Source organism: Alligator mississippiensis, chromosome 2 (assembly GCF_030867095.1).
Source record: "Alligator mississippiensis isolate rAllMis1 chromosome 2, rAllMis1, whole genome shotgun sequence".
NCBI classification, from domain to species: Eukaryota; Metazoa; Chordata; order Crocodylia; family Alligatoridae; genus Alligator; species Alligator mississippiensis.
In genome coordinates this window covers 1,375,127-1,398,707 of record NC_081825.1, presented here as the reverse complement: position 1 = coordinate 1,398,707, position 23,581 = coordinate 1,375,127, and the positions used below count along the sequence as shown (strand labels likewise).

At 53.8% G+C, this 23,581-nt stretch overlaps 1 protein-coding gene across 2 annotated transcripts; it reads left to right on the top strand.

Moving 5' to 3' along the window:
• Positions 1–846: 846 nt before the first annotated feature.
• Positions 847–11,686, top strand: LOC132248456 (C-type lectin domain family 4 member F-like). 2 transcript variants are annotated; one of them, XM_059721396.1, is made up of 9 exons: positions 847–997; positions 3,147–3,251; positions 4,494–4,601; positions 5,644–5,730; positions 6,717–6,824; positions 7,068–7,154; positions 9,176–9,327; positions 9,466–9,575; positions 10,908–11,686. In XM_059721396.1, the coding sequence occupies exons 1-9, from the start codon at positions 922–924 to the stop codon at positions 11,056–11,058; spliced, it is 984 nt and encodes a 327-aa protein (XP_059577379.1). In that variant the 5' UTR covers positions 847–921; the 3' UTR covers positions 11,059–11,686. The 2 variants fall into 2 exon arrangements, with proteins under 2 accessions (XP_059577379.1, XP_059577380.1); XM_059721397.1 differs by lacking the exon at positions 7,068–7,154.
• Positions 11,687–23,581: the final 11,895 nt, after the last annotated feature.

Sequence of the window (23,581 nt, the reverse complement as noted above, 5' to 3'; positions counted from 1 at the left end):
GGAATGCTGTGATGCCGAGCGGGGCCGAGCACAGGAACAGGCCTGGAGAGACGTGGGAAGGATCCATCCCTGGCAGGTCCAAGGAGCAGGTTGCACAGACGTGGCTGGGGTGGTCCTGCCTGGAGCTGGGGATGAATGAGATGACCGTGTGAGGGCCCTTCCAGCCTGACTTTCAATACTCCTTTGATCCTGAGCACCTGGGCACGTTCACACAGTTCCCGATAACCAGCACTCGCAGACACTATCTCTCACCACATCCTCATTAATCCTCATTAATAAATTAAGTGACTGTGCCATTGATGCCTACACAGATGGATGGGTAAAAAACGTGCAGGGCTGCAGCAAGCGGGGAGCCCGCTGTCCCCACACTGTGGGCGTCCAGACCGGGACCCCCAGCATCAGGGCTGTCTGCCCCACAGCCTGGGCTGCCCTCTCTCCCTTTCCCATGGCCTCTCCCCTCCAGGCTCAGCCCGGCCTTCCTCTTCTGGGACTGGGCACAGAAACCCCTGATCTCCATCCAGCCTGGGCCACTCGCAACCAAACCCCACATCCCTTCCTCTGGTGACACAGGCTGAGCTGAGCATTGCCTGCAGCTGCCCCCAGTCCCCTGAAGGGAACTGCCCCCCTGTGAGGCTATAACACCTCCATCCTACTCATGTTGCAGGCAGTGACTGTGGTTAGCAAGTCATGTTGGTACTGCCAGGGGCCTGCAGCTGGGTGTGGTGTGGGGCTTGTTTCCTCTGTCTCACTTGATGGATGTAGCACTTTTTACTTGGTGGTCAGAGGCTTTCCGTTTCACTTCCTCAAAGGATGTACAGTGCTCACTCCTCATTTGCAGTGCTCAGTCCCTACATTTTTCTGCGTGAAGGATACTGTCACCGAGAAGTTGGGAGGAGACGGCGGCTGGGTTCTCCGTGCACGATGAAAGCAGCAGCAGAAGAGCCTGTGTATGGGAACATGATCATCTCAGCTGTTCCTCGCCAGTCTTTTGGGAAGGGTAAGACTCTCCTGTTCTCTTCATGGCTTCTTCTTCCTAAAGGCTTCTTGCTTGTGAGCAGCAGCGTCTCGGGGACAGGGCACAACATTGCTGTGCAACACACACGAGCCATGCAGGCACCCAGGCAGTGGGCAGTCAGTCCCTCACCTGTTCTCCCATGGGATGGATGGTGGCATGAACCAGATTATGAATGAAAAGGCTCTCTCAGACTGGGGCCGGGGAGCGCGCTTACTGTGCCGTCGGGACTCAGGGCAGCTGGCCGGCAGCCGCTTTCTGAATCCCACCAGGAGCAGTAAACCTGTCGCCTCAACAGGCGGGTGATTAATGGATCGAGTGGAATTAACCAGGCATAGACGCATGTTGATTACAGGAGATTGTTTACTTACATCGCCTAGATAGTGATGTGCGACGCAGGCATCGATTACAGGTCAAACGAACGGGTTACAGCCAAGTAATGACGGACGTGGCGCCGAAAACGTGCTATCGTGCCTGCAGGGCTTTGATACGTCAAAATTTGCAATGACGGGGAGAGATTGACAGGTGATCAAGCTGTCAATCTACTCTGGTGATAGACTCAGGTCTCTCCTCAGAGATTTCTCTGGGTGTTCTCCGCCTTGGGCAGAAACTGCTAAACTATTTATAGACAGAGGTAACTAATGGAGGTGTCCAATGATGGGCTGCTAGGTGGAATCTTTAATTATCTGGCAAGCAGCAGTTCTTTGTGCTCTCAGGTTGCTATCAGGTTACAAGGTAGTGGGTCAGGTTTCCTGTCCGGTAGATGAGAGGGGTCTGAGCTTGCTTCTTGACCAATTGCAGGGATTTATGACAGGGCTATCCCCTTTTACTCTGACCAATCATAAATCACGCCTAAGTTTCGTTTCTTGCTAGTGACGTGGGCATAAATTTAAGTTTCTTGCTTGGATTTTTTATTTTTTCAGGAACTTCTGGACAGAGATTTCTTTAACCCTTAATTGACTGTTGTGTGCATCTCTTGCTAGTGGCATGGGCACTGATTAATTTGGTTGTGACATGCCCGACCCCTTTAGTCTTTTGCTGCCAGTTGCAAATGATGTTAGAAACTGCATGTTGCCAGTTGCAGATGGTGCTAGGACAGCAAAGGGAGGTGTCCAGCACTGCGTACTTCCATGCATGCTGGCAGACCCGGTCCCAGGAGTGCCACGGTCCCTCCACATGTGCGTGTTTCCAGCAGGGTCCTGGGAGGGGGCATAAAGGGCGAGCCTTGTGCTCACTGTTTCCCATGGGTTAGCTGTAGGCTTGTGTCTGCTCAGCTCCTGGGCACTTCACCCTCCCTGCCAAACCACCAAACAAGAAATGGTTTTGCTTCTGAGAATGATCTCTATCTGGCCCTAGGCACCCGTCTGGGAAAAGGAGATTTTCTGAGAGAGGAGATTTGAACCAGCAGATAAAGGCCCAGTGGCTGGATGCTGAAAGCTGGAGAATGAGGATCACAGAATCACAGACAACGAGGGTGGGAAGGGACCTCAGCAGGTCACATCTAGTCCAATCCCCTGCTCCAAGCAGAACCAGCCCCACCTACATCATCCCAGCCGAGTCTTTGTCTAGTCACGTCTTGAAAACCTCCAAGGATGGAGATTGCACCACCTCTCTGGGGAGCCTGTTCCAGTGGTTTACTACTGTCTTAGTGAGAAAAATTTTCCTAATTTCTAACTTAAACATCCCTTGTTGGGACTTGAAATTCAGAGCAGCAAGAAGGTCCAGTGTGTAAGAGGCCAGGCGAGAACCCTTAGCACAGTTTACCAAGGCTGGAAGGGGGTGCTCCCTTACTGGAAATGTCTGTATCTAGATTAGTAACGCACCCAAAGCACGAATGGAAGCAGAACCTCTGCCTTCAGGCTCAAGCCAGGTGAAGCAGCAATTGTCACAGCCTGCATTATGCAGGGGTTCAGTCTAGATGGTGATGGAGGTCACGTCCTCTGGACTGGAAGTCTGGGAATGCCTTACACACACCAGTTCCCCAGGTGGGCTGAGTGATGTGTGGGCACACGCGTGTGCTGCCTTCTGAGGGCCTGACTCATTGCAGCAGTGTGGACAGGAACTACAACTGCAGCCCATGTGGGGGATACCAATCGTGTGACTTCCCTGGAGATGTTTCTTCTTCTTCTTCCAGGAAACCTTCCTGAGTCCTCTCCAAAGAGATCCCGTGTCCTCTATGCTCTCCTCCTGCTGCTGAGCGTCCTCCTCATGGCTTCTCTTGGTGGAGTCACGGCCAAGTGTAAGTCCAGCACCAGTCGCAAACACACCTTTGTTGTGAACCTTTGTGACACAAAATGATTTCACTGGATGTCAGTAAATGCAGAAAACCTAGATATATAAAATGAGCAACTGGGCACAAGCTGGAGCAATCAACCCTCAGGAAACCCCATAATTACCACTGCCCAGCCCCTTGTTACATGAGGTGCATTCAGTGGGTCTTTTCTGGTCATAATCGCTGGGCATCTCACCTTGCTACATTTCCTCCAGTCTCCTCCATAACTCAACACTTCCCGTGTCCTGAACAGATGTGATCGCTGCGGTGTTTGGTGATGCCTTTGTGGGCTCCATAAATATTGTGGATGGAAATGTTCTTGGTCCTAGGAGATGTCTGGTTCAGAGGAGAAAGGCACAGAGGATATAAAAAGGTTTCCGCTAATTCTGTGCTCCCAGCATCCTAGTCTAGCCGTGCAGTCAAAGCTAAGGTCCTCGCTGTGGAGGAAACTTGTTCCAGCCTGTCTGTGCTTCAGGCTTAAGGAAGCACCCCAAGTTCTCGCAGTGGGTCAAGCACCCTCGAGGTCTACAAGGGCTGTGTAGGTCAGACACAAGACGCCCTGGAGGAGGCCCTCAGTAGGTATTTGGGCGCAGTGTGGTGGGTGGCTTAGCACAGGAACGTCCCCTACTGGCCCACTACATGCACCCAATCCTTGCATTCATATGCGAAGCCATGGTATGTAACACATCTAAGGCTGAATCTGCAGGATGGGATTAGTGTCCTTAGTAAGAGGTACTAATTGTTTTGCAAAGCAGCCATGTGGCCCGGAGGGAGGGAGACTTCTTCAAAGCCTCTGCTTCTTTGTATTTGGGACATAAACTGTTCCACGTCCCCCTGTCCCTGAAGAAGTCGGCCCTGCAGCACCCTGTAGATGTAGCTGCAAATGGGTGAAGCTGTACGGATGCAATGGCTCTGTGAGCATGCAGCTGTTGTAGATGGTCCAGGACTGTGTGGGTTGTAGGTGTGTTGTTGTGGGGCCCCTGGCAACCAATAAATGGGGCTCCAGGAGGAAACAGTCTTCCCAGTCTCTAAGCCACTTCAACCGACTCATGTGTAGACAAGACCGCAGCTGCACTGGCTCTACAACCCATCGCCGTACACAGCCACACCGGTGATCTCACTAGGCAGGCACGGGCTCTTCGTTCTCCTCTGGACAAATGACAACACTTCCCCTCTCCCTAACCGAGCCTGCCCTGATGTCCTCCCTAGGTTTCCAGGAGCGGAGGGAGAAGCACCAAGTGGCCGAAGCAGTTCAGAGAGTCCGAGACTTCTGGAAGGAAAACAGCACTGTGAACATGTCTGTCATGGAGCAGACAGGTGAGCAGCAGCACGGGACAGGCTGGGTCAGACCAATGGTCCCTCTCCCAGTATCCTGTTGCCTACAGCGGCAGGGGTGGGTGCTGCAGAGGGAGAGCACTGAACGTGCTCCATCCCCTCTTCAACATCCTCCCTGACGCCCCCCAGCACTGGGTGAGACATGCCAGAGGAAACGTCTCCACCCATTCTGTGACACAGCCATGAGCAGATCCATCCTCCAGCCATGTGTCCAGCCCCTTGCTGCCCCTGGCTCTGCTCTCTGCCCCAACCCGTCCTGGGGCAACCAACTACTCACAACCACTGCATGTTTCATCAAAAAGTCCCGTCTCTTGCTAGTTTTAAACCTGTCACCTAGTCATTTCAATGTGTGCCCCCTGGTTCTGGGAGTTAGTGAACAACAGGCCCCTCTTCCCTTCCTTCATACGCGTCAGCATTTTATAGACCTCAATACTATCCCCACTCAGCCTTCTCCTTCCCATTTGAAGAGTACTGGCCTTTTCAGTTTTCAATTAGTTTTACCCCTGAATGCTGCTGGCCACTGCCCTTCTGTTTACTCATCTTATGCTGCTGGTGGCAGTAGGGTTGGAGCATTTCCTCAGCCATGATGGTCCATGACATGTACAGGAGGCAGGGATTTGGCGTGAGCCCTGTTCTTCGACCCACTAATTAGCTGGAACAAGTGTTGAGCCAGCTTGTGAGCATCATGTGCTTTCTTTGGGTCTCCTTTCTACTCTGGGAAGAAGCGGCCACTACCTGAGGCTGAGGAAGGGCAGGTGATGCTTGTCCAACCCGCTTTCCAACTATTCGGTGGGCCCAATACGAGAGGCTGCTCCCAGCCCTTGCCTCTTGTTGGGAGTGTTGGCATTCAGTGTGGTGGGGTGGGTGGATAGAGACCCTGCCTGGAGGCACAGTGGGGTCAGATGGCAGGGCCAGGAACACCATTGTCACACACGTCCTGTCCTGGTTTGGGCATCACCTCGTGTGACCTGCTCAGGCTCACACCATGGGGCTGCCTCCTGTGAAGCCTTTCCATCCTTTCCAGGCCAGCAGCTGGTGGGTGAAATTCAGCCATTACTGGGCCTGTGGGAGGAGATCGTCTCGCCCTGTGCTGTGCTCCAGGAGCAATACCGTGAGTACCAGAGGCAAGCGCTGCACTCAGGTCTGCTAGGGCAAGGGTTGAAGTGAGGGGGAAGAGATCCCCCACCCCTGAGCCAGGCCCAAGGTGAAGAGATCAAGCTCAGCAAAGTTCCCAGGACTGTCCTACACTGAGCGGGGCTTAAGCCCCAGAAGAGCCCCTGATGCAGGACTTCTTGTCCAGAGCTCGGAAGAATTCATCCTCTTTGGGCAAACTGCTGAATGTCCCACTGGCTCGTGGCTGTGGGCACAGGAGCAGGATGTGGCTTGGGGAGCATCAGCTGCTGGGGCTTCCTCCTAAAATGGAAGCATTGGCACATTCACATAATGCTCTGCCCTGCCTAATTACCTCCAGCCTCTCCACGGAGCTAAATAGCCTGCCAGCATCACCACGCTCAGGCAGATCCCCTTTACCAGTTATCCCAGCCCTTGTCCCCGCAGGGTTATTCACTCACATGGGGTGTCACCTTGGGACCCATCAAGCTGCAGGCCGGGCCCTGCCACTCTGGGCATTGTACACCCAAATTCGGGGCTCATGGCAAGCTGCATCCAGGGTCCAGGTGGAAATCCGGGGGTTGCTGTTCACCTCAGGGCCCTCGTTGTAGCACCTTTGCTCTGTGACTCTGCCTCATGCTCCTGACCTGAATCTTTAGGCTACCTCCTGATCAGGGTTTCCCAAGGCTCGAGCGGGGGTCCATCTTCCTCTGTAGTGGGGGCACAGCCTCTGCCTGGGATTTCTTGATCTTATTTTAACAGCCCCTACAGCAGCAGGACATTGGCCACCACAGCCCCCCTGCTTTCCCTGTGGCAGGTTTGGGTGTGATGTCTGGTGCTGTGTCTGGTTTCATGGTAGCCTTAGAGGATGGTTTGTCTGAGCTGGTTTGGACAGCTGATCCTGGCTCAGGCAGGCCTTGGAGTAGATTTGACCCTGCAGGTCTCTTCCAACCTCAACTTCTCTATGATGTCTGTGATCACCCCTAGATTTCCAGGAGCAGCGGGAGAAGCGCCAAATGGCTGAAGCGGTTCAGGGAATCCGGGACTTCTGGAAGCAAAACAGCACCTTGAACAAGCCCAACCTGGATCAGACAGGTGAGCAGCAGCATGGGACCCTGTCTGCCACCAGCCCCTGCCCATACGCCCCCTCCAACTGGACTGTAGCAGTGGGCACAAGGGTGGCATCCCTGGGAGGGATCATACTGCAGTGCCAGGAGCATCTTTTCTCTTGTGCTGTGGGTCAAGCGTGTTCCACCTGGGTTTGGGCATCACCTTGTGCGACCTGCCAGGTCCAGCCCCATGTACCAACCTCCCATTCACCTTTTCCCTGCTCTGTAGATCAGCCACTGGTGGGCAAAATTGAGCCCTTACAGGTCCTTTGGGAAGAGGTCATCACCCCTTGTGCTGTGATGAAGAACCAGTTCAGTAAGTACCAGAAGCAAAAGCTGCAGAGATAGTTGATGTTGGAAGGAACTAACATACGGAGCGGAAGGAGTGTTCCCTTCCTGCTAAAGGCCAGGATTGAGACACCAACACCCAGCATTTCCCAGGACAGTCGCACATTGACGGGATCGTTGAGCACAGCAGGATTTTTTTTGTCCAGGATTTGAAACTGCTGCCCTCTGTGATGGGGGAGCAGCCAGCCCTGCCTGAGCCTGGGGCATGAGTGTGGGGTCACCAGCTGTGCTGAGATGATATGGAGGGGATGAAGGAAGCCATGGGAAGAGTTGGCCCCACCCAAGGTTTATCTGCACCTCAGAATTCATCCTGAATAAGTCACTGGGTGACTTTTAAGTGGATTGCCTCTTCCCAATTCATGCAAGGGTCAGATATTAGGTTTCTGGGAAAAGAATATCTATATACAGAGCTAATCAAGGAGCTAATAATGAGAAACAACTCATCAGGAATGACTCCATGTGGACAGGCCCTATTCTTAGTGGAAGGCACATGATTGACATTTGATTTCAACCCCCACATGAGTGGCCTTAGATATGGGCCGATCCAGTATTTTGAAAAGGGGGTGCAGGCGGTGTGGTGCAGCATCACATATAACAACATCTTCCTTTCCCATTAAAAGGAAACTAGAAGCCTTGCTATAATGCTAGGGGCCTAGGGCTAAATTATATAGTTTAAGACTGAAGCAAATATATATATATATTTGACATTATTGGAATACACATTACTTTGCTAAATGAGATATAGAAAAACATAACAAATGAGGCAAGAATACTCAAAAGTTGTTGTTTCATTACTTCTGTCATCATGAGAATTAAATGTGCATCTCTCAGATCCATAAAACTAAATCTCAGCTTCTTGAGCATCTTCAGAGCACACCCAATGTGTCCCCCAAAGTTTCTGCCACGCCCGAGTTCATGTTTCTAGCTGGAGTTAGAAACAGGCTGCAGGGCTGTGAGGTAGGAGCAACCTGAGCAGGAACAGTGAGCAAGCAGCAGAATTGTAGGAAAAAGGCTAGCTGGACCAGTACATCAAGACCATTAAAAAAAGGAAGGAGAGAGGCTCATTAACACTTATGGAATGAGGAGTTTAGAAGAAATCAAGTAGATTATGATGAGCCATGAAGTGAAGTGACTCCCCCAGCACTGCCTGGATAGAAATGCCACTGCCACTCCTAGGCACTTGGCTTAAAGTTTGGGTGGAGGAGGAATCAAAGGCAGATGTGACTGTACTGCTTCCCCACCCCCTGGCCCCAGGCCCCAGGCTTTTGCTAGATGCTCAGGAGCAGATAGTGAAAACCCAGACTTACCATAAGAACATAAGAACTGCCATGTCCTGGGTCACACCTTGGCCCCCTTGCCCAGTCTCCTGTGTTGCACAGCAGCAGAGAGCAGACCCTGGAAGGGAGAGTTTACAGGACCTGAGGGTTTATTCTGCCAGTGTTCCTGTCTCACTTTCAGCCTCCAGCATTTGAAGGTCTATCCCAGACCTTGTCCCCTTGTTTCATAGTTTCATAGCTGGTCAGGTTGGAAGGGACCTGAGCAGATCATCAAGTCTGACCCCCTGCCATGGCAGGAAAGAGTACTGGGGTCAAAGGACCCCAGCAAGGTGTTCATCCAACCTCCTCTTAAAGACCCCCAGGGTAGGAGCCAGCACCACTTCTCTTGGAGGTTGGTTCCAGATCCTAGCCGCCCTGACCGTGAAGTAGCGCCTGCTGTGATTAGATCCATGCAAGGCCTCAACCAGGGATGACACCTTGAGGCCCATCAGAAGCTGAAGCCAGCACCGTGACACTGTGGTCATTGCACATGCACACGCTGGGTCTGCAGTCACCAGCACCTGGTTTCAGGTGGAGCTGAGAGTGTCGGTGTTCACCACTTAGCCCTGGGTGTAGCACTGGACACTGTGCACCCCTGTCTGTGCACGTGGGGGTGCAGCGCCTTCGCTTTGCGACGCTATCTCATGCTTCTATCTAAAACATTTGCTTCCAGGGAGTGTCGTGACCAAGCTTTCCCAAGGCTGGAGACATCACGGAGGGAACCTCTACTACTTCTCAGAGAAGAAAAGTTCCTGGGAGGAGGCTGAGCACTTTTGCATGTCCCAGAACTCGCACCTGAGCTCCGTCCTCTCCCGGGAAGAGCAGGTGAGTGTAGGGATGTCTCAGGGACTTCCCCAACCGCAGCACAACAGCCTCCATGCCAAGCCCTTCTCCCCCACGGCAGTGAGGACATTGCTGCCCTGTAGCCAGGGTCACACTAATGCTGCTATTTGTGTCTGGTAGGAGTATCTTGCCACGCAAGTAAAAGGCGCAGATCAAAGGTGGATCGGGCTGAGTGACCGTGAGGCAGAAGGCTCCTGGCGCTGGGTGGATGGCTCCAAGTACACGGCGGGGTAACGGCACTGGGACACTCTGGCCTGGGTGGAGCCTCTTGGAAATTTATGCTGGCTTCAGAGCATAATCTTGGGCTGGAAGAGCCCTCAGGAGACCTCTAGTTCATGTCCCTGCTCCAGGCAGGGCCCCCCACTCTGCACCGTCCCACACAAGGGTTTGTCTGACCGATTTCCCCAGACAGAGATTTCCCCCCTCTCCAGGGACCTGCTTTTGTGCTGAACACCATCAGAGCTGGAAAGGTCTCCCTAAGCTCCCACCCAGTTCTGCCAGCCTTTCCTCGCAGGTCAGGTTTTCTAGACCTCTGATCCCTTTGGTTGTTCTGCTGGCGTCCCTCCGTGGCGTCTTTGTGTTTCTTGAACTGTTCCCCACCACATGCTTCCAGGACCTCTGCGCTTCTCTAGAGACCAGTTTTGCAAAGATGAGTGGGCTCCAGCGTGACATGGTCCTAGCTCCTCATTCAGTAATGGTTGGAGCTGGAGGACAGGGGAAAAGGGGTTGTGCACGTAACCCTTGAGATGGTGGAGGTGTGGTCAAGGAGAAGTGAGGCCCAGGACTCCCCTGGCAATGGGGAAAGGGAAAGGTTCTGGTTGGGGAGGTTTGTGCCCCTGCGGGATGGGGGAAGGAGGAGGAGGTGCACACGGGGTGCGTCTGCAGCATGGCAGCACAGCACTCAGCCTTGCTGATGAGGAAATGAGCCCTGGCTACCCACTCCCGCCCCTTGGGCATCCACACCACAATGCAAAGGGGGCACCTGGGGCTTTCCAAGCCAGGCTCTGGGGTCCAGGTCTGAAGGAGAGTGCTAGGGTGACACCCCACCTGCATTGTCTCCTGGCTGATGTGGGTGGACAGAGCTTATGGTACCAGGATGCAGAGAAGCCCTAGTGACCGTGGTAAGGAGGAGGCAGCAGAGGAGGCTCTCAGAGCTGCAGGCACAGGGGAGTGGGGGGCATCATAGGCTGCCCCTGACATAGCTGGGGAGGAAGGGCACCGGGTGCCACATCCTATCTACCTCTTGGGTGTGCAAGTGGGCTTGGGCACCCAGGTACCGTTTCCTTCCCCCATTTTAATCCCTGGAAAACTGTTAATGTGAAAGTTGGGTGGGTCCTGTTACTCCTCACTGCTTTTTGGTGACTGAAGGGTAACATGATCTTACATACTAGATGCACTCAGAGATTTTCAGGACATGAACAGGGTGGCACAGAAGCACACCTAAAACAGGAAACACAAGATGGCCCTAAGATTCTGCAGTGGCCTTTGCCTATAGAAAAACAGACGCCTTGTCAGGGGTGCCTACACTGGCCAGTCAGCAGGAAATGTCCTTTTTTCTCTAGGTTTTGGACAGAAAGCCAGCCGGACAACTGGGATCAGGGAGTTGGAGGGACAGAAGACTGCGTTCACCTGAGCGAACCACATTATGAAAGATGGAACGATGCCAACTGCACCCTGCAGCACCGGTGGATCTGTAAGGCGGCCCTGGGGTAGGCCACTGTTCTCCCAGGGAAGCCACACGCAGCAGCCTGGGACCATAGAGTAAGCATCTGTAAAGCAGGCTCACTCAATAGGTTAAGACAAGTTCAAATAAGTGCTTTTGGGCAGCACTAGTAGCAGTTAAGAGTAACAGCCGCTGTTCTGCTTTGCGGTAAGAACTGAATTGCACGTAGTCAGCTAGCAGCCTAGGATCCCCAAACCACGGGCACGCAGCTCCGCAGAGCCAGGCCCCCCTGCACCAACACCGATGGTGTGACAACACAACAGAATTGCCCTCGAGCCCCTGCTTGCACGCGTCCCCAGACGTGGGGGGAAGAGAGAAGAAGTCACCCCTGCCAGAACCAGGGGCCTCACCCGGGCCCCAAGGAAGCTGGTTTAAGACATCGCAGCGAAGGCAGTCAGTGCATATTTAATACAACAGGCCACACAGAAATGTTGGGTGTCGACTGAGCGGGGAATTTCGGAGAGCCCAGCACGTTAGAGATGCCGTGCCACCAATCTGCCTGCCACCCTCCTGCGTGTCCCGAGCTCGGAGAGGGGCAATCTCTATTACGGCGCTGTGGCAGCAAGATGGGCACGGCAATGGGCCTTTCTTCTTGTGCTTGTAGGTGTGAGCAATAAAAGCCTGGGCTGTAAACCTGTCTCTTTGCTCTCTGTCCGTCTTCGGCAGTGGAGACCCAGGCAGCCCCGAGGCGGTGGAGGGTCCCAGGGACGCGCTGCTGTATCCTGCTGTAGTGTCTGAATGAGGCAGCGCTCGGGGAGAAGGAGCGGTGACTGTCCCTGCATCGTGCGTCTGCACTGGCCAAGGATGTCCTTTTCGGAGCCAGGCCAGGGGCTGGTCTCCATGGCCGTGACCTGGCAGTGTGAGCGCGGTGCAGCACAGGAGACACCATGGGAAACCCGCCAGAGCCGAACCCGGCGGGAGGCCGAGGCCGAGCCGAGCTGCCTCCTCTTGTGGCTGATCCTGTCCCACAGGCCCCTGGCGCTGATTTCCAGCCCTGCAGGCTGCGGGTCGGCCGTCCCGGGCTGTCAGGAATGGCACCGGCCCCACAAGCGGGGTCGCTCCCATCGCCACCCAGGGCTGCACACCAGTGCCATGGCCGCCGGCAGACATCGCACTGTACCTGTGAAGGGTGGGCATCCATTTTGAACATGGGAGTACCCCTGAGGCGGCATTTCTGCGGGCATCTGCACAGACAGACAAACCCCCAAGCCCCCCTCAGCCTCTCGGGTTTTCTTCCCAGTGCCTGTCCCAAGTCAGACACCATTATTTCTGCCTCCCTTCTCTCCCCCACTGCGAACCTCTTTGGTCCATGGGAGGTGATTTTTTCCCTCAGGTCCAGCTCTGCTGCCTCCTCTGCCTCAGTTTCCCTCCCTTCAGCCCTTCTCTGGCTCCCAGCTCTGCCCCGTGCGGAGGTGACTTTGGCTCCCGGTCCCGTCGCCAGCGTGCCCCCTCCACAGCTGAAAGGAAAGGCCAAACAGAAATATTTGGAGCTTCCTTTGCCACCAGAGCCAGGGACGGGGGGAGCATGGCGGGGGACAGAGATTTGTGTTTCTGTCGTCTTTCCTGCATGGAGGCTCCATGCACGGAGAAGAGGGAGACTGACTTGACAAGTCTGCAGATCCCTGCAGGGCGATGCAGAGAGCCTGGAGACGGGCTGTTCTCCGTGGGCACAGGGGACCGGATGGGAGCAATAGTCCCGAGCTGCAGCAGGGCAAGCGGAGGCTGGAGCAGAGCAGGAACGCCGTGACTCCGAGCAGGGCGAGAGCAGGAAAAGGCCCCGAGAGACGTGGGGAGGATCCATCCCTGGCAGGTCCCAGGAGCAGGTCGCACAGACGTGGCTGGGGTGGTGTAGTGAGGGCTGGTCCTGCCTGGAGCTGGGGGTGGGCTAGACGACCATGTGAGGGCCCTTCCAGCCTGACTTTCAATAGTCCTTCGATCCTGAGCCCCTGGGTAGTCTCACACAGTCCCTGATAACCAGCACGTGCAGACGAGGGGGCAGAGCGCCAGGAGGAGATGACGATCTAGTCTGGCCTCCAGCCCAGCGGGGATGGGGTGGGCCACCTCGGCTTCCAGCATGCAGGCCAGAGCTGCTGGCATAGCTGCGACCTCTCATCCAAGCAAGATCTGAGGTGCCACGCCGTGACAGGTTGTGTGGGTGGCCCCCACAAGCCTGGCTGAACCTCCACATCAGAGGCACATCAGTCAGACCACTAATGGTCATGAGATGGCTTGAAAACTCCTGCGATGCCCTCAGGTACTGAGGTTTGTGAGGCTTTCTGAATTTCTTGCCTGGGCGTGGAAGCTGGAAGGGGAAGCCCCTGTGTCTACCACGTCTGAGGGGGACGTTCAGCCTTGCAGACCCCGACCACAGCGGGTCCTTCCCATTACTGTATGAAGGGGACATCGAGACACTGCCCTGCCCCGGGGTGGAGAACATCCATCCGCAGCACCTAGCGCCTGCCCCAGTGCACAAGTCCAGATCTGCCCATGATGCTGCCTCAGCCGTGTCCTGCCCCAGATCCATCCTGGTTCCTGTGCCCTTCACCGGCACAGACTCCCTGCCCTGTGGGGCTCCAGCCATGCAGGGCTTCAGCAAGGGGGGAGCCCGCCGTCCCCACACTGCGGGCATCCAGCCCGGGGGCCCTCAGCATTGGGGCTGTCTGCCCCACAGCCTGGGCTGTCCTCTCTCCTTTTCCCATGGCCTCTCCCCTCCAGGCTCAGCCTGGCCTTCCTCTTCTGGGACTGGGCACAGAAACCCCTGATCTCCATCCAGCCTGGGCCACTCGCAACCAAACCCCACATCCCCTCCCCTGGTGACACAGGCTGAGCTGAGCATTGCCTGCTGCTGCCCCAGCCCCCTGAAGGGAACTGCCACCCTGTGAGGCGATAACACCTCCACCCTACTCGCGTCACCAGCAGCGACTGTGGTTAACACGTAATGTTGGTGCTGTCGGGAGCCTGCAGCTGGATGTGGTGTGCAGCTTGCTGCTCAGATCTCACTTGGCAGATGTAGCATTTTTTACTTGGTGGTCAGAGGCCTTTCATTTCACTTGTTCAGAGGATGTACAGTGCTCACTTCTCATTTACAGTGCTCAGTCCCTACATTTCTCTGCACGAGGGATACTCTCACCAAGCAGTTGGGAGGAGACGGTGGCTGGGTTCTCCGTGCACGATGAAAGCAGCAGCAGAAGAGCCTGTGTACCCCCTCTCCAATTGAAGGGATCAGAGCAGGTGCACAAGCACTGTGGGAGGTGTAGGGACTCTTCTCCCCCTATAAAGCAGAGCCAGATCACTAGTGGGGACTTAACCATATACCTTTTAATGAGAGAACTGTGCTGGGAACATAACCGGTATAAACCAGGGGGTACTGGGAACACTACAACACCCTGAGGGGGCAGGATTCAATAAAGGTTAGACACTTACAATCACAGACATATTCATCCAGTTGACAAAAGGCAGGGTTAACAAAATATAAACCACAAACAGCACAACAAACTATACTGATGGGTGAAATATAAAAGGCTCAAAATGCAAAACATCAAATAACAAGGAATATAGGACTTGGGTACCTGGAGTGGGGGGATGAGGGAAAACACAGTGACCCCTTTCCACTGCAACAAGAACTTCACTTTGTCATTTCACTCACCCTAGCTGGGACTTGAACTCAAATCACCCATGGGGTAATGGGCAGAAACGCTACTACATAGCCACCCATACCAGGATGACTCTCTATTGCTAGGGATCTTTATCTTCCTGAAGCCCCAGCCTCATGTCAAGCTTCTAGGCTTCTCATTGGAGGAGCTGGAAGCAGAGCGGGGAACCTCTCAGGTCACCGCTCAGATCCTTGCTGGAGCATGAGTCTCTGGGGCCTGGTTGCTGAGGAAAGGGTATCCCAACCCCTCCAATCATCTTTCGCCCTTTCAAAACCCCTGGGCTAAGTCACTGCCAGCTAGCCCATCACATCCTCCCCCGCAGAACCCCTTCATCACCTGTGAAGCACAGGCCTCAGCCTGGGGGACTACTGAACCCAAGGGACAGCAATGGGGACCTCCCCCAGCACTCCTGGAGCATCGTAGGTGAACCAGTGGACTGGCCGAAGCTCCCACCTTGGCCATGGGGTGCGGTCTGGGGCAGGACTCCAAGAGGGTCCTGGCGACTTGGGTTTACTCTCACTCGAGGAGTCTGCCCCACTGGCAGGTAAAGGCATGGGGATGTTTTCTCCTTTGGTCTCGCCAGGCAGGGCCCCATGAACAGCCGTCCCCATCTCTCCTTCGCCCTGAGGAGTGGCAGGTCCTCAGCTCCGGTGAAAGTCAGTAGGGTACCACCAGTCAGAGTCCGAGTCCTCCATGGGAGCTGCAGGTACAACTGCCAGCTGTGTGGCGTGAGGCCTCCTTCTATGGGGAGACCTAGGCCTCTCTTCTCACGGCTCTCTCTCAGGCGGAGGGGGCCCCACCAATTCACCAACAGGCAGCAAGAGGTTCTGGTGGACCACGAGACTTCAATCCAGTCCAGACTCAGGGAGATTTCGTATACTGCGAGGTCTCCCAGTTGTAGCACCACTGGATAGGGTTCAGCCCACCACCGATCAGCGATTTTGTGTCTCCCAGTTGGCCCCACGTTTCACAGCAGCACCCGGTCCCCTTCTTGTAACCCTTGCTCATGAACAAAAGCATCATAAAGCCGCTTATGGCATTGCTGATTTCTTCCAGCAGTTTCGGCTGCCAGTCAGTATGCACAATGGAGATGAACCTGAAGCTGTTGTGCATATTGACCATGAGTCAAATGTTTCATAGTTTCAGAGTAGTTAGGGGTCAGAAGGGACCTGAATAGATCATCTAGTCTGACCCCTGACACTGGTTGGATCACATGACCCCAGACAGGTGCTCATCCAACCTCTTTTTGAATTTACCCAAGGTAGGAGCGAGGACCCCTTCCCTAGGAAGTTGGTTCCAGATTCTAGCTACCATGACAGTGAAATAGTGCCTCCTAATCTCTAACCTGAAGCTAGATGATTCATAGATTCATAGATGTTAGGTTCGGAAAGGATCTCAATAGATCATCGAGTCTGACCCCCTGCATGGGCAGGAAAGAGTGCTGGGTCTAGATGACCCCAGCTAGATGCATATCCAACCTCCTCTTGTACACCCCCAGGGTAGGGGAGAGCACCACCTCCCTTGGGAGCCCGTTCCAAACCTTGGCCACTCCAACCGTGAAGAAGTTCTTCCTAATGTCCAATCTAAATCTGCTCTCTGCTAGCTTGTGGCCATTATTTCTTGTAACCCCCGGGGGCGCCTTGGTGAATAAATCCTCACCAATTCCCTTCTGTGCCCCCGTGATGAACTTATAGGCAGCCACAAGGTCGCCTCTCAACCTTCTCTTGCGGAGGCTGAAAAGATCCAGGTTCTTTAGTCTCTGCTCGTAGGGTTTGGCCTGCAGGCCCTTGACCATACGAGTGCCCTTCTATGGACTCTCTCCAGGTTATCCGCATCCCTCTTGAAGTGCGGCACCCAGAATTGCACGCAGTACCACAACTGCGGTCTGACCAGCGCCCGATAGAGGGGAAGTATCACCTCCCTGGACCTATTCGTCATGCATCTGCTGATGCACGATAAAGTGCCATTGGCTTTTCTGATGGCTTCATCACACTGCCGACTCATGTTCATCTTGGAGTCCACTAGGACTCCAAGATCCCTTTCCACCTCTGTGCCACCCAGCAGGTCATTCCCTAGGCTGTAGGTGTGCTGGACATTTTTCCTCCCTAGGTGCAGCACTTTGCATTTCTCCTTGTTGAACTGCATCCTGTTGTTTTCTGCCCACTTGTCCAACCTGTCCAGGTCTGCTTGCAGCTGTTCCTTGCCCTCCGGCGTGTCCACCTCTCCCCATAGCTTTGTGTCATCCGCAAACTTGTACAGAGTACATTTCACTCGCTCGTCCAAATCGCTGATGAAGACATTGAAGAGTATCGGTCCAAGGACCGAGCCCTGCGGGACCCCACTACCCACACCCTTCCAGGTCAAACCCGACCCATCCACCACAACTCTCTGGGTGCGACCCTCTAGCCAATTTGCCACCCACTGGACTGTGTAGTCATCCAAGTCACAGCCTCTTAACTTGTTCACCAGTATGGGGTGGGATACCGTATCGAAGGCCTTCCTGAAGTATAAGTTGGCCAGGTGCATCCAACTTAGCACTGGTGAGCACATAGGTAAGGGGATTATAGTCTGTCCACACCTGGAAGGTGGTTCCATAAAGATAGTCCCGGAATTTCTCAGTGACAGCCCACTTGAGGGACAGGAATTCAAGCTTATGTACCGGGTAGCGCAACTCACTGGGTGACAATCCCCTGCTGGTAAAAGCCACTGGTCCCCAGTGCCCATCATGTTCCTGGTACAGTACAGCCCCCAGTCCTGACAGGCTAGCATCCGTGTGCAAAATAAAAGGGTGGTTGGGGTCAGCATATGCCAGCACAGGCACCTGAGCCAACCGCTGAGACACCTCCTGGAAGGCATCTTTACACCGTGAGTCCCACCATGGACCAAAAGGCTCTGTGGGGCTTCATGTAGCAGGGAGCCCATTTAAGCTATTGTCTCAACCCTTTTTGTGGGGTGACCTTCCATAGATTCATAGATGTTAGGGTTGGAAGGGACCTCAATAGGTCATCGAGTCCGACCCCCTGCATAAGCAGGAAAGAGTGCTGGGTCTAGATGACCCCATCTAGATACTCATCTAACCTCCTCTTGAAGACCCCCAGGGTAAGGGAGAGCACCACTTCCCTTGGGAGCCCGTTCCAGACCTTGGCCACTCGAACTGTGAAGTGTCTGCGAACCCCAGTGTCTGCGAATCAGGGCATTTAAAGGTCCAATTATTGTAGCATAGTCTTTAACAAATCGCTGATAGAAACCCGCAAATCCCAGGAACCTTTTCAATTCCCTAAAGTTCTTGGGTCAAGGCCAGGTGGTCACAGCACTTACTTTCTCCAGATCAGTGTTGACCCCTTCCTGTGATACAATATGTCCTACATACTTCACAGAGGCCTGGCAGAACTTACGTTTACCAATGGCCAACTTAAGTCCAGCAGTCTCCAGCCGATCGAGTACCTGGAGTAGCCGTTCTTCATGTTCCCCCACGGTCTTTCCAAAAATAATAATATCATCTAAATACACCAGTATTTGGGTCATATGCATATCCCCAACCACCTTCTCCATTAGTCGCTGGAAGGTGGTGGGAGACCCAGATATCCCCTGGAGCATTTGCTCAAACTGATAGAATCCCAAGGGGCAAATAAAAGCAATCTTCTCTTTGTCCTCTTCCCGCAGAGGTATTTGGTAGTAGCCACTGCGGAGGTCTAGTACTGAAAACCATTTGCTCCCTACTAAACAGTCCAAAGCCTCCTGCACCCACAGGACAGTGTTTTGATTGGTGATGGTCCGGGCATTCAAGGTTCAGTAATCAATACACATATGGAGTTGGCCATTCTTCTTCAGCACAATCACAGTGGGAGAGGCACAAAAGTCTCTTAGATTCCGTGATGATGCGGTGGTCCATGAGCTCATGTAGATGATGTCTTACTCCCCCCAGTCTCAGTGTGGGAAATGTGTCAAGACCTTTTGCAAAAGGGTCGTGGGATGATCAGATGAATGTGATGCTCCACCCCCTTAGCCTCCCCCACATTCCAGTCATGCAAGGAGAAAACATGGGCTCGATCCCCGAGTTTGTCCCGGAGCTGAGCTTTACAGGCTTCAGGCACCAGGGAGTTCCTGAAAAAGAACTTTGAAGGGTCAATTGGAGGGAGGTTTGCCTCCTGCTCAGGGCTCACCACTTCAGCTTCCTTTATCAAGGCCATCTTCTGTCCCGGGTGGACCATAATATCTTTCAAGGTTGGGTTAACCACTATCACTGTAACCGGGTCTTGATTGAGCCCTTTTGTCTCGATCATGCCATTATGGACCCTCAGCAAACCGGGTCTCTCTCTCCCAGTGGGAGTCTCCACCACCAGCAGCTTATTCTTTTCATCCCTCTCAATCCAATTGCATACAGTAGGCAAAGTCCATTGGCTCTGTGCAGGGACTCACTGGGGCTTTGCTCCAGAAAAGTGCAGGGTCCCCACAACCTCAGGGTGACCCCACATCTCTCTATGCTCCCATCAGTCATATGCCTCTGAGCGCAAGGCATGCATCGTTAACCATTATAGGTAACCTGGGCCAGCCTGTTTTTTACAGTAGTGACCAAGAACCTGGAAAAGGCTGGAGTTGGTCCCTACAATGAGAGTGGCCTCTTTTATTCACCCCAGATGAGGGCATACTAGAGTGATGGTTGACACTTCTTCCTCCACCCCAGCTATTTCAGCAGGGAATTTTAGCCTCATGTTCACATAACCCCTGTAGAGATATTGTTCCTGGCTTAAGCCACAAAGTCCCAGCCCCATAAGGGGAAGGAAAGGCAAGTGTCTCAGATGTTCCTTATAGAAGGATTGAAATAGGATGGTAACCTGGGACCCACTGTCTAGAATGGCCGAGCACAGGTGACCATTCCCAGTCACAGGGACCTCTGCACAGGCTCCCACTAGCCCCTTTGGCAGTGAATTTACTGAAGGTAATGTGCGGTAGTCTGTCTGGGTCTAGAGTGGAGCCGACTCCATTGCTCTGCCCCTCCCTCATTTCCTGCTGCCCACCACCCTTTTAAACTTTCAAATACCAAACCAGGGCTCTCAGGCTGAGTTCACTCCTGAGCTATGTACCCCGGCTCCCCACATCTATAGCAGAACCCTGGGGCCCTAGACCAATGACGAGCAGAACAAATACCCAGGTAAGCAACAGGGGCCAGGGCAGTACTGAGAGTAGGGGGCCAGTGCACACATCTTCAGGAGGTCTCAAATGCCTCTACACAAATGCTTGTAGTATGGGGAACAAGCAGGAGGAACTTACCCTCCTGCTAGCCGTCACCAACCCAGACATAGTGGTGCTCACAGGAAAGGTGGGAGTGTGATGCTCTTCGTCAAGGAGGAATACACATCCTCAACGAGTAACACAACGTCAGATGAGGGGCAGACTGAAGTGCTCTGGGTTAGAATACAAGGGAGTCAAGGGGAAAGGGACTTAATGGTGGGGGTCTAGTACAGGCCACCCAACCAAGGGGAAGAGCTAGACCGGGAATTCTTAAGTCAGCTCATGAAGGTAGTTAGGTCAAAGGAAGTCGTCATCATGGATGACCTGAACTTTCCAGACATCTGCTGGGAAGAGCAGTCAGCCAGGTCTGACCACTCATGTATGTTCCTAGCTGAGATACAGGACCTCCATCTAACCCAGGAGGTGCACAGCCCCACCAGGGGAGACGCCTTGTTGGACTTGGTCCTGACCATGGAGATGACCTGGTGAGGAGTCTGCGGGTGCTCAACCACCTGGGTGACAGAGATCATCGCCTGCTGGAATTCACCATCCAGTGCAAGGTGGCAAAGGCCTGCAGCAAGGCGGCAGCCCTGGACTTCAGGAGGGCAGACTTCAATGAGGTAAGGAGAATAGTTGGGGAGGCACTGAGGTCCTGGAGGGGAGAGGAGTCAGGGGTCCAAGAAGAGGGTTGTTCCTTAAGGAGACAATCCTCCAAGCCCAAAGGGAGGTAATCTCAACACAGATCAAAGGGAGCAAGAGGGCACAAAAGCCCCCAAGGCTCACCAAAAGCATATGGGAACGTCCCCTGGCTAAACGGGAGACGTATACCCAACTGAAAGGAGGGGCCATCATCAGGGAGGACTATACCTCGGTTGCTTGGTGCTGCAGGGGGGCAGTCAAAAAGGCCAAGACAGAGATGGAACTGGGACTAGCGACCCAGATCAAGAACAACAAGAAGTCCTTTTTTAAATACAGGGGGGTAAAAAGAAGGTACTGGGTAACGGGGGGCCTCTTCAAGACACACTAGGAAATCTGGTCATCACACCAGATGACAAAGCTAAGCTATTTAACAATTTCTTTCCCTCCATTTTCCTGAGCAGGGACTGGGTCACCCCCACCCCACCAGGACCTCTGTAGGCCCCAGGGGAGGCGCACCCAGACTTAAGGTCAGTGAGGATCTAGTCAGGGAACTTCTGGAGGGACTGGATGTATTTAAATCAGCTGGTCCTGATGACCTCCACCCCAGAGTGCTAAGGGAATTAGCAGGGGTCATTGCCTGATCCCTGGCATGGCTTTACGAGCACTCGTGGTGCTCTGGTGTGGTGCCAGAGGACTGGAAAAGGGCCAATGTGGCCCCCATTTCCAAAAAAGGAAGGAAGGAGGACCCAGGGAACTATAGGCCAGTTAGTCTTACCTCGATCCTGGGGAAGCTCTTTGAGAGGGTTATTCTGGTGCACATCTGCGAGGGAACAGCAGGGGGGATCATGCATAGGGGCAATCAACATGGGTTCATTAGGGGCAGGTCCTGTCAGACCAATGTGGTGGCCGTCTATGACCAGGTCACAAAATCCTTAGATGCAGGGGTAGCAGTGATCGTAATCTTTCTGGGTTTTAGGAAGGCCTTCGACACTGTCTCTCACCCCATTCTCATTAAAAAAATAGGGGACTGTGGTGTCAACACCTACACAGTCAGATGGGTCACTAACTGACTGGAGGGCCGCACCCAGAGAGTGGTGGTGGACGGGTCATTTTTGACCTGGAGGGATGTGGGCAGTGGGGTTCCCCAGAGCTCGGTCCTTGGGCCTGCACTGTTCAACATCTTCATCAGTGACTTGGACAAGGGGATGAAAAGCGCCCTGTTCAAATTCACAGACGACACTAAGATGTGGAGGGAAGTGGGCACAGTAGAAGGGAGGAATAGGCTGCAATTGGACCTAGGCAGGTTACAGGGGTGGGTGGATGAGAACATGATGGGTTTCAACACTGACAAGTGCAAGGTGCTGCACCTGGGGAGGAAGAACCAGCAGGAGACCTACAGGCTGGGGAACTCCCTTCTCGTCAGCTCAGAGGCAGAAAAGGATCTTGGAGTCATTATTGAGGCCAAGATGAACATGGGCCGGCAGTGTAGGGACGCAGTCAGGAAGGCCAACCGCACCTTGTCGTGCATCCACATATACATCTTCAGCAGGTCCAAGGTGGTGATCCTCCCCCTCTATGCAGCACTGGTCAGGCTGCAGTTGGAGTACTGAGTCCAGTTCTGGGTGCCACTTCAGGAGGGATGTGGACATGGAGAGGGTCCAGAGAAGGGCCACTTGCATGATCGGGGGCAGCAGGGCAGGTCCTACGAGGAGAGGCTAAGGGACCTGAACCTGTTCAGCCTCCAGAAGAGAAGGTTGAGGGGGGACCTGGTGGCCATTTACAAACCAGTCACAGGGGACCAGTAGGCATTGGGGGAGTCCATGTTCCCCCGAGCACTCCTTGGAGTGACAAGAAATAATGGTCACAAGCTGGCAGGGGATAGATTTACACTAGACATCCGTAGGAACTACTTCACTGTCAGGGCAGGTAGGATCTGGAACCAACTTCCAAGAGAAGTGGTGCTGGCTCCTACCCTGGGGGTCTTTAAGAGGAGGCTAGATGAACACCTTGCTGGAGTCATTTGACCCCAGTACTCTTTCCTGCCATGGCAGGGAGTCAGACTTCATGATCTGCTCAGGTCCCTTCCAACCCAACCAAATATGAAACTATAGGTAGGGGGCCGTGGTCCTCCCTAGGCACAATGATGAGGCAAGGGCTGACCCCTGGGGAGTGGGGTTCTGGTCACAGTAGCTGCTAGTGCTGGAGCCACAGGCTCCTCCTCCACTCCCAACAAGATGTCCTCATGGGCAGCCACCCTTAGCACCCAAACCATGGGTCCTCTCTGGGGGGAAACATCCTCTGGGACCCACATAGTTTCTGCAAGTCTGGATATGTCTTCCTCTTCATGAATCTCTCGGAGGAGGTGACTGAAGTCAGGTGGGCTGCTCCTGCTGCCCTCTAAGTTGAGGTTCCAGAGTAAATTCAAGCTATACTGTGCCCCAGTATGAATTTGCTGGAGCCGTATCTGATCAGCATCAGTGACACTAAGCGCTCCTTGGGTCACCAGGCATTGTAACACTGGCTCTAAGCGCAGGACATGCACTGAAAGAGTCTCGCCCTCGTGCTGGAAAGTTCCCAGCAATTTGTAGTATGCCCCCACCACTCCCTGTGGGTTGACCAAAAGCATCCTGAAGGACCTGCATGCATTGCTGGGTGGTGATAACAGGGTTCCAGACTTTGGCAGTCCTCACATCCCCAAAGGCAGGCTCGCTCAGGACCTCCAGCAGATGGCGTCGCTTATCCTCATCAGGTATTTGCCAAGTCAGTAAAGTCTCTTTGTAGCAGGGCACTAAGGTGTCTGCTACTTGGAGAGCTGAGATAACTCCTCAGGTGCCAGTTGCTTTCGTTCGCTGTTTGTAACCAGTGGTTTGGGTGAGGCTAAGAGGGGATGGAGGAGGCCTATTAGGGGACTCACAGCAGTGTGGAGACCACAGCACCAGTGAGGGCACAGCATACAGGGTACACTGACCCCAGCCCCAGAAAGGGGGCA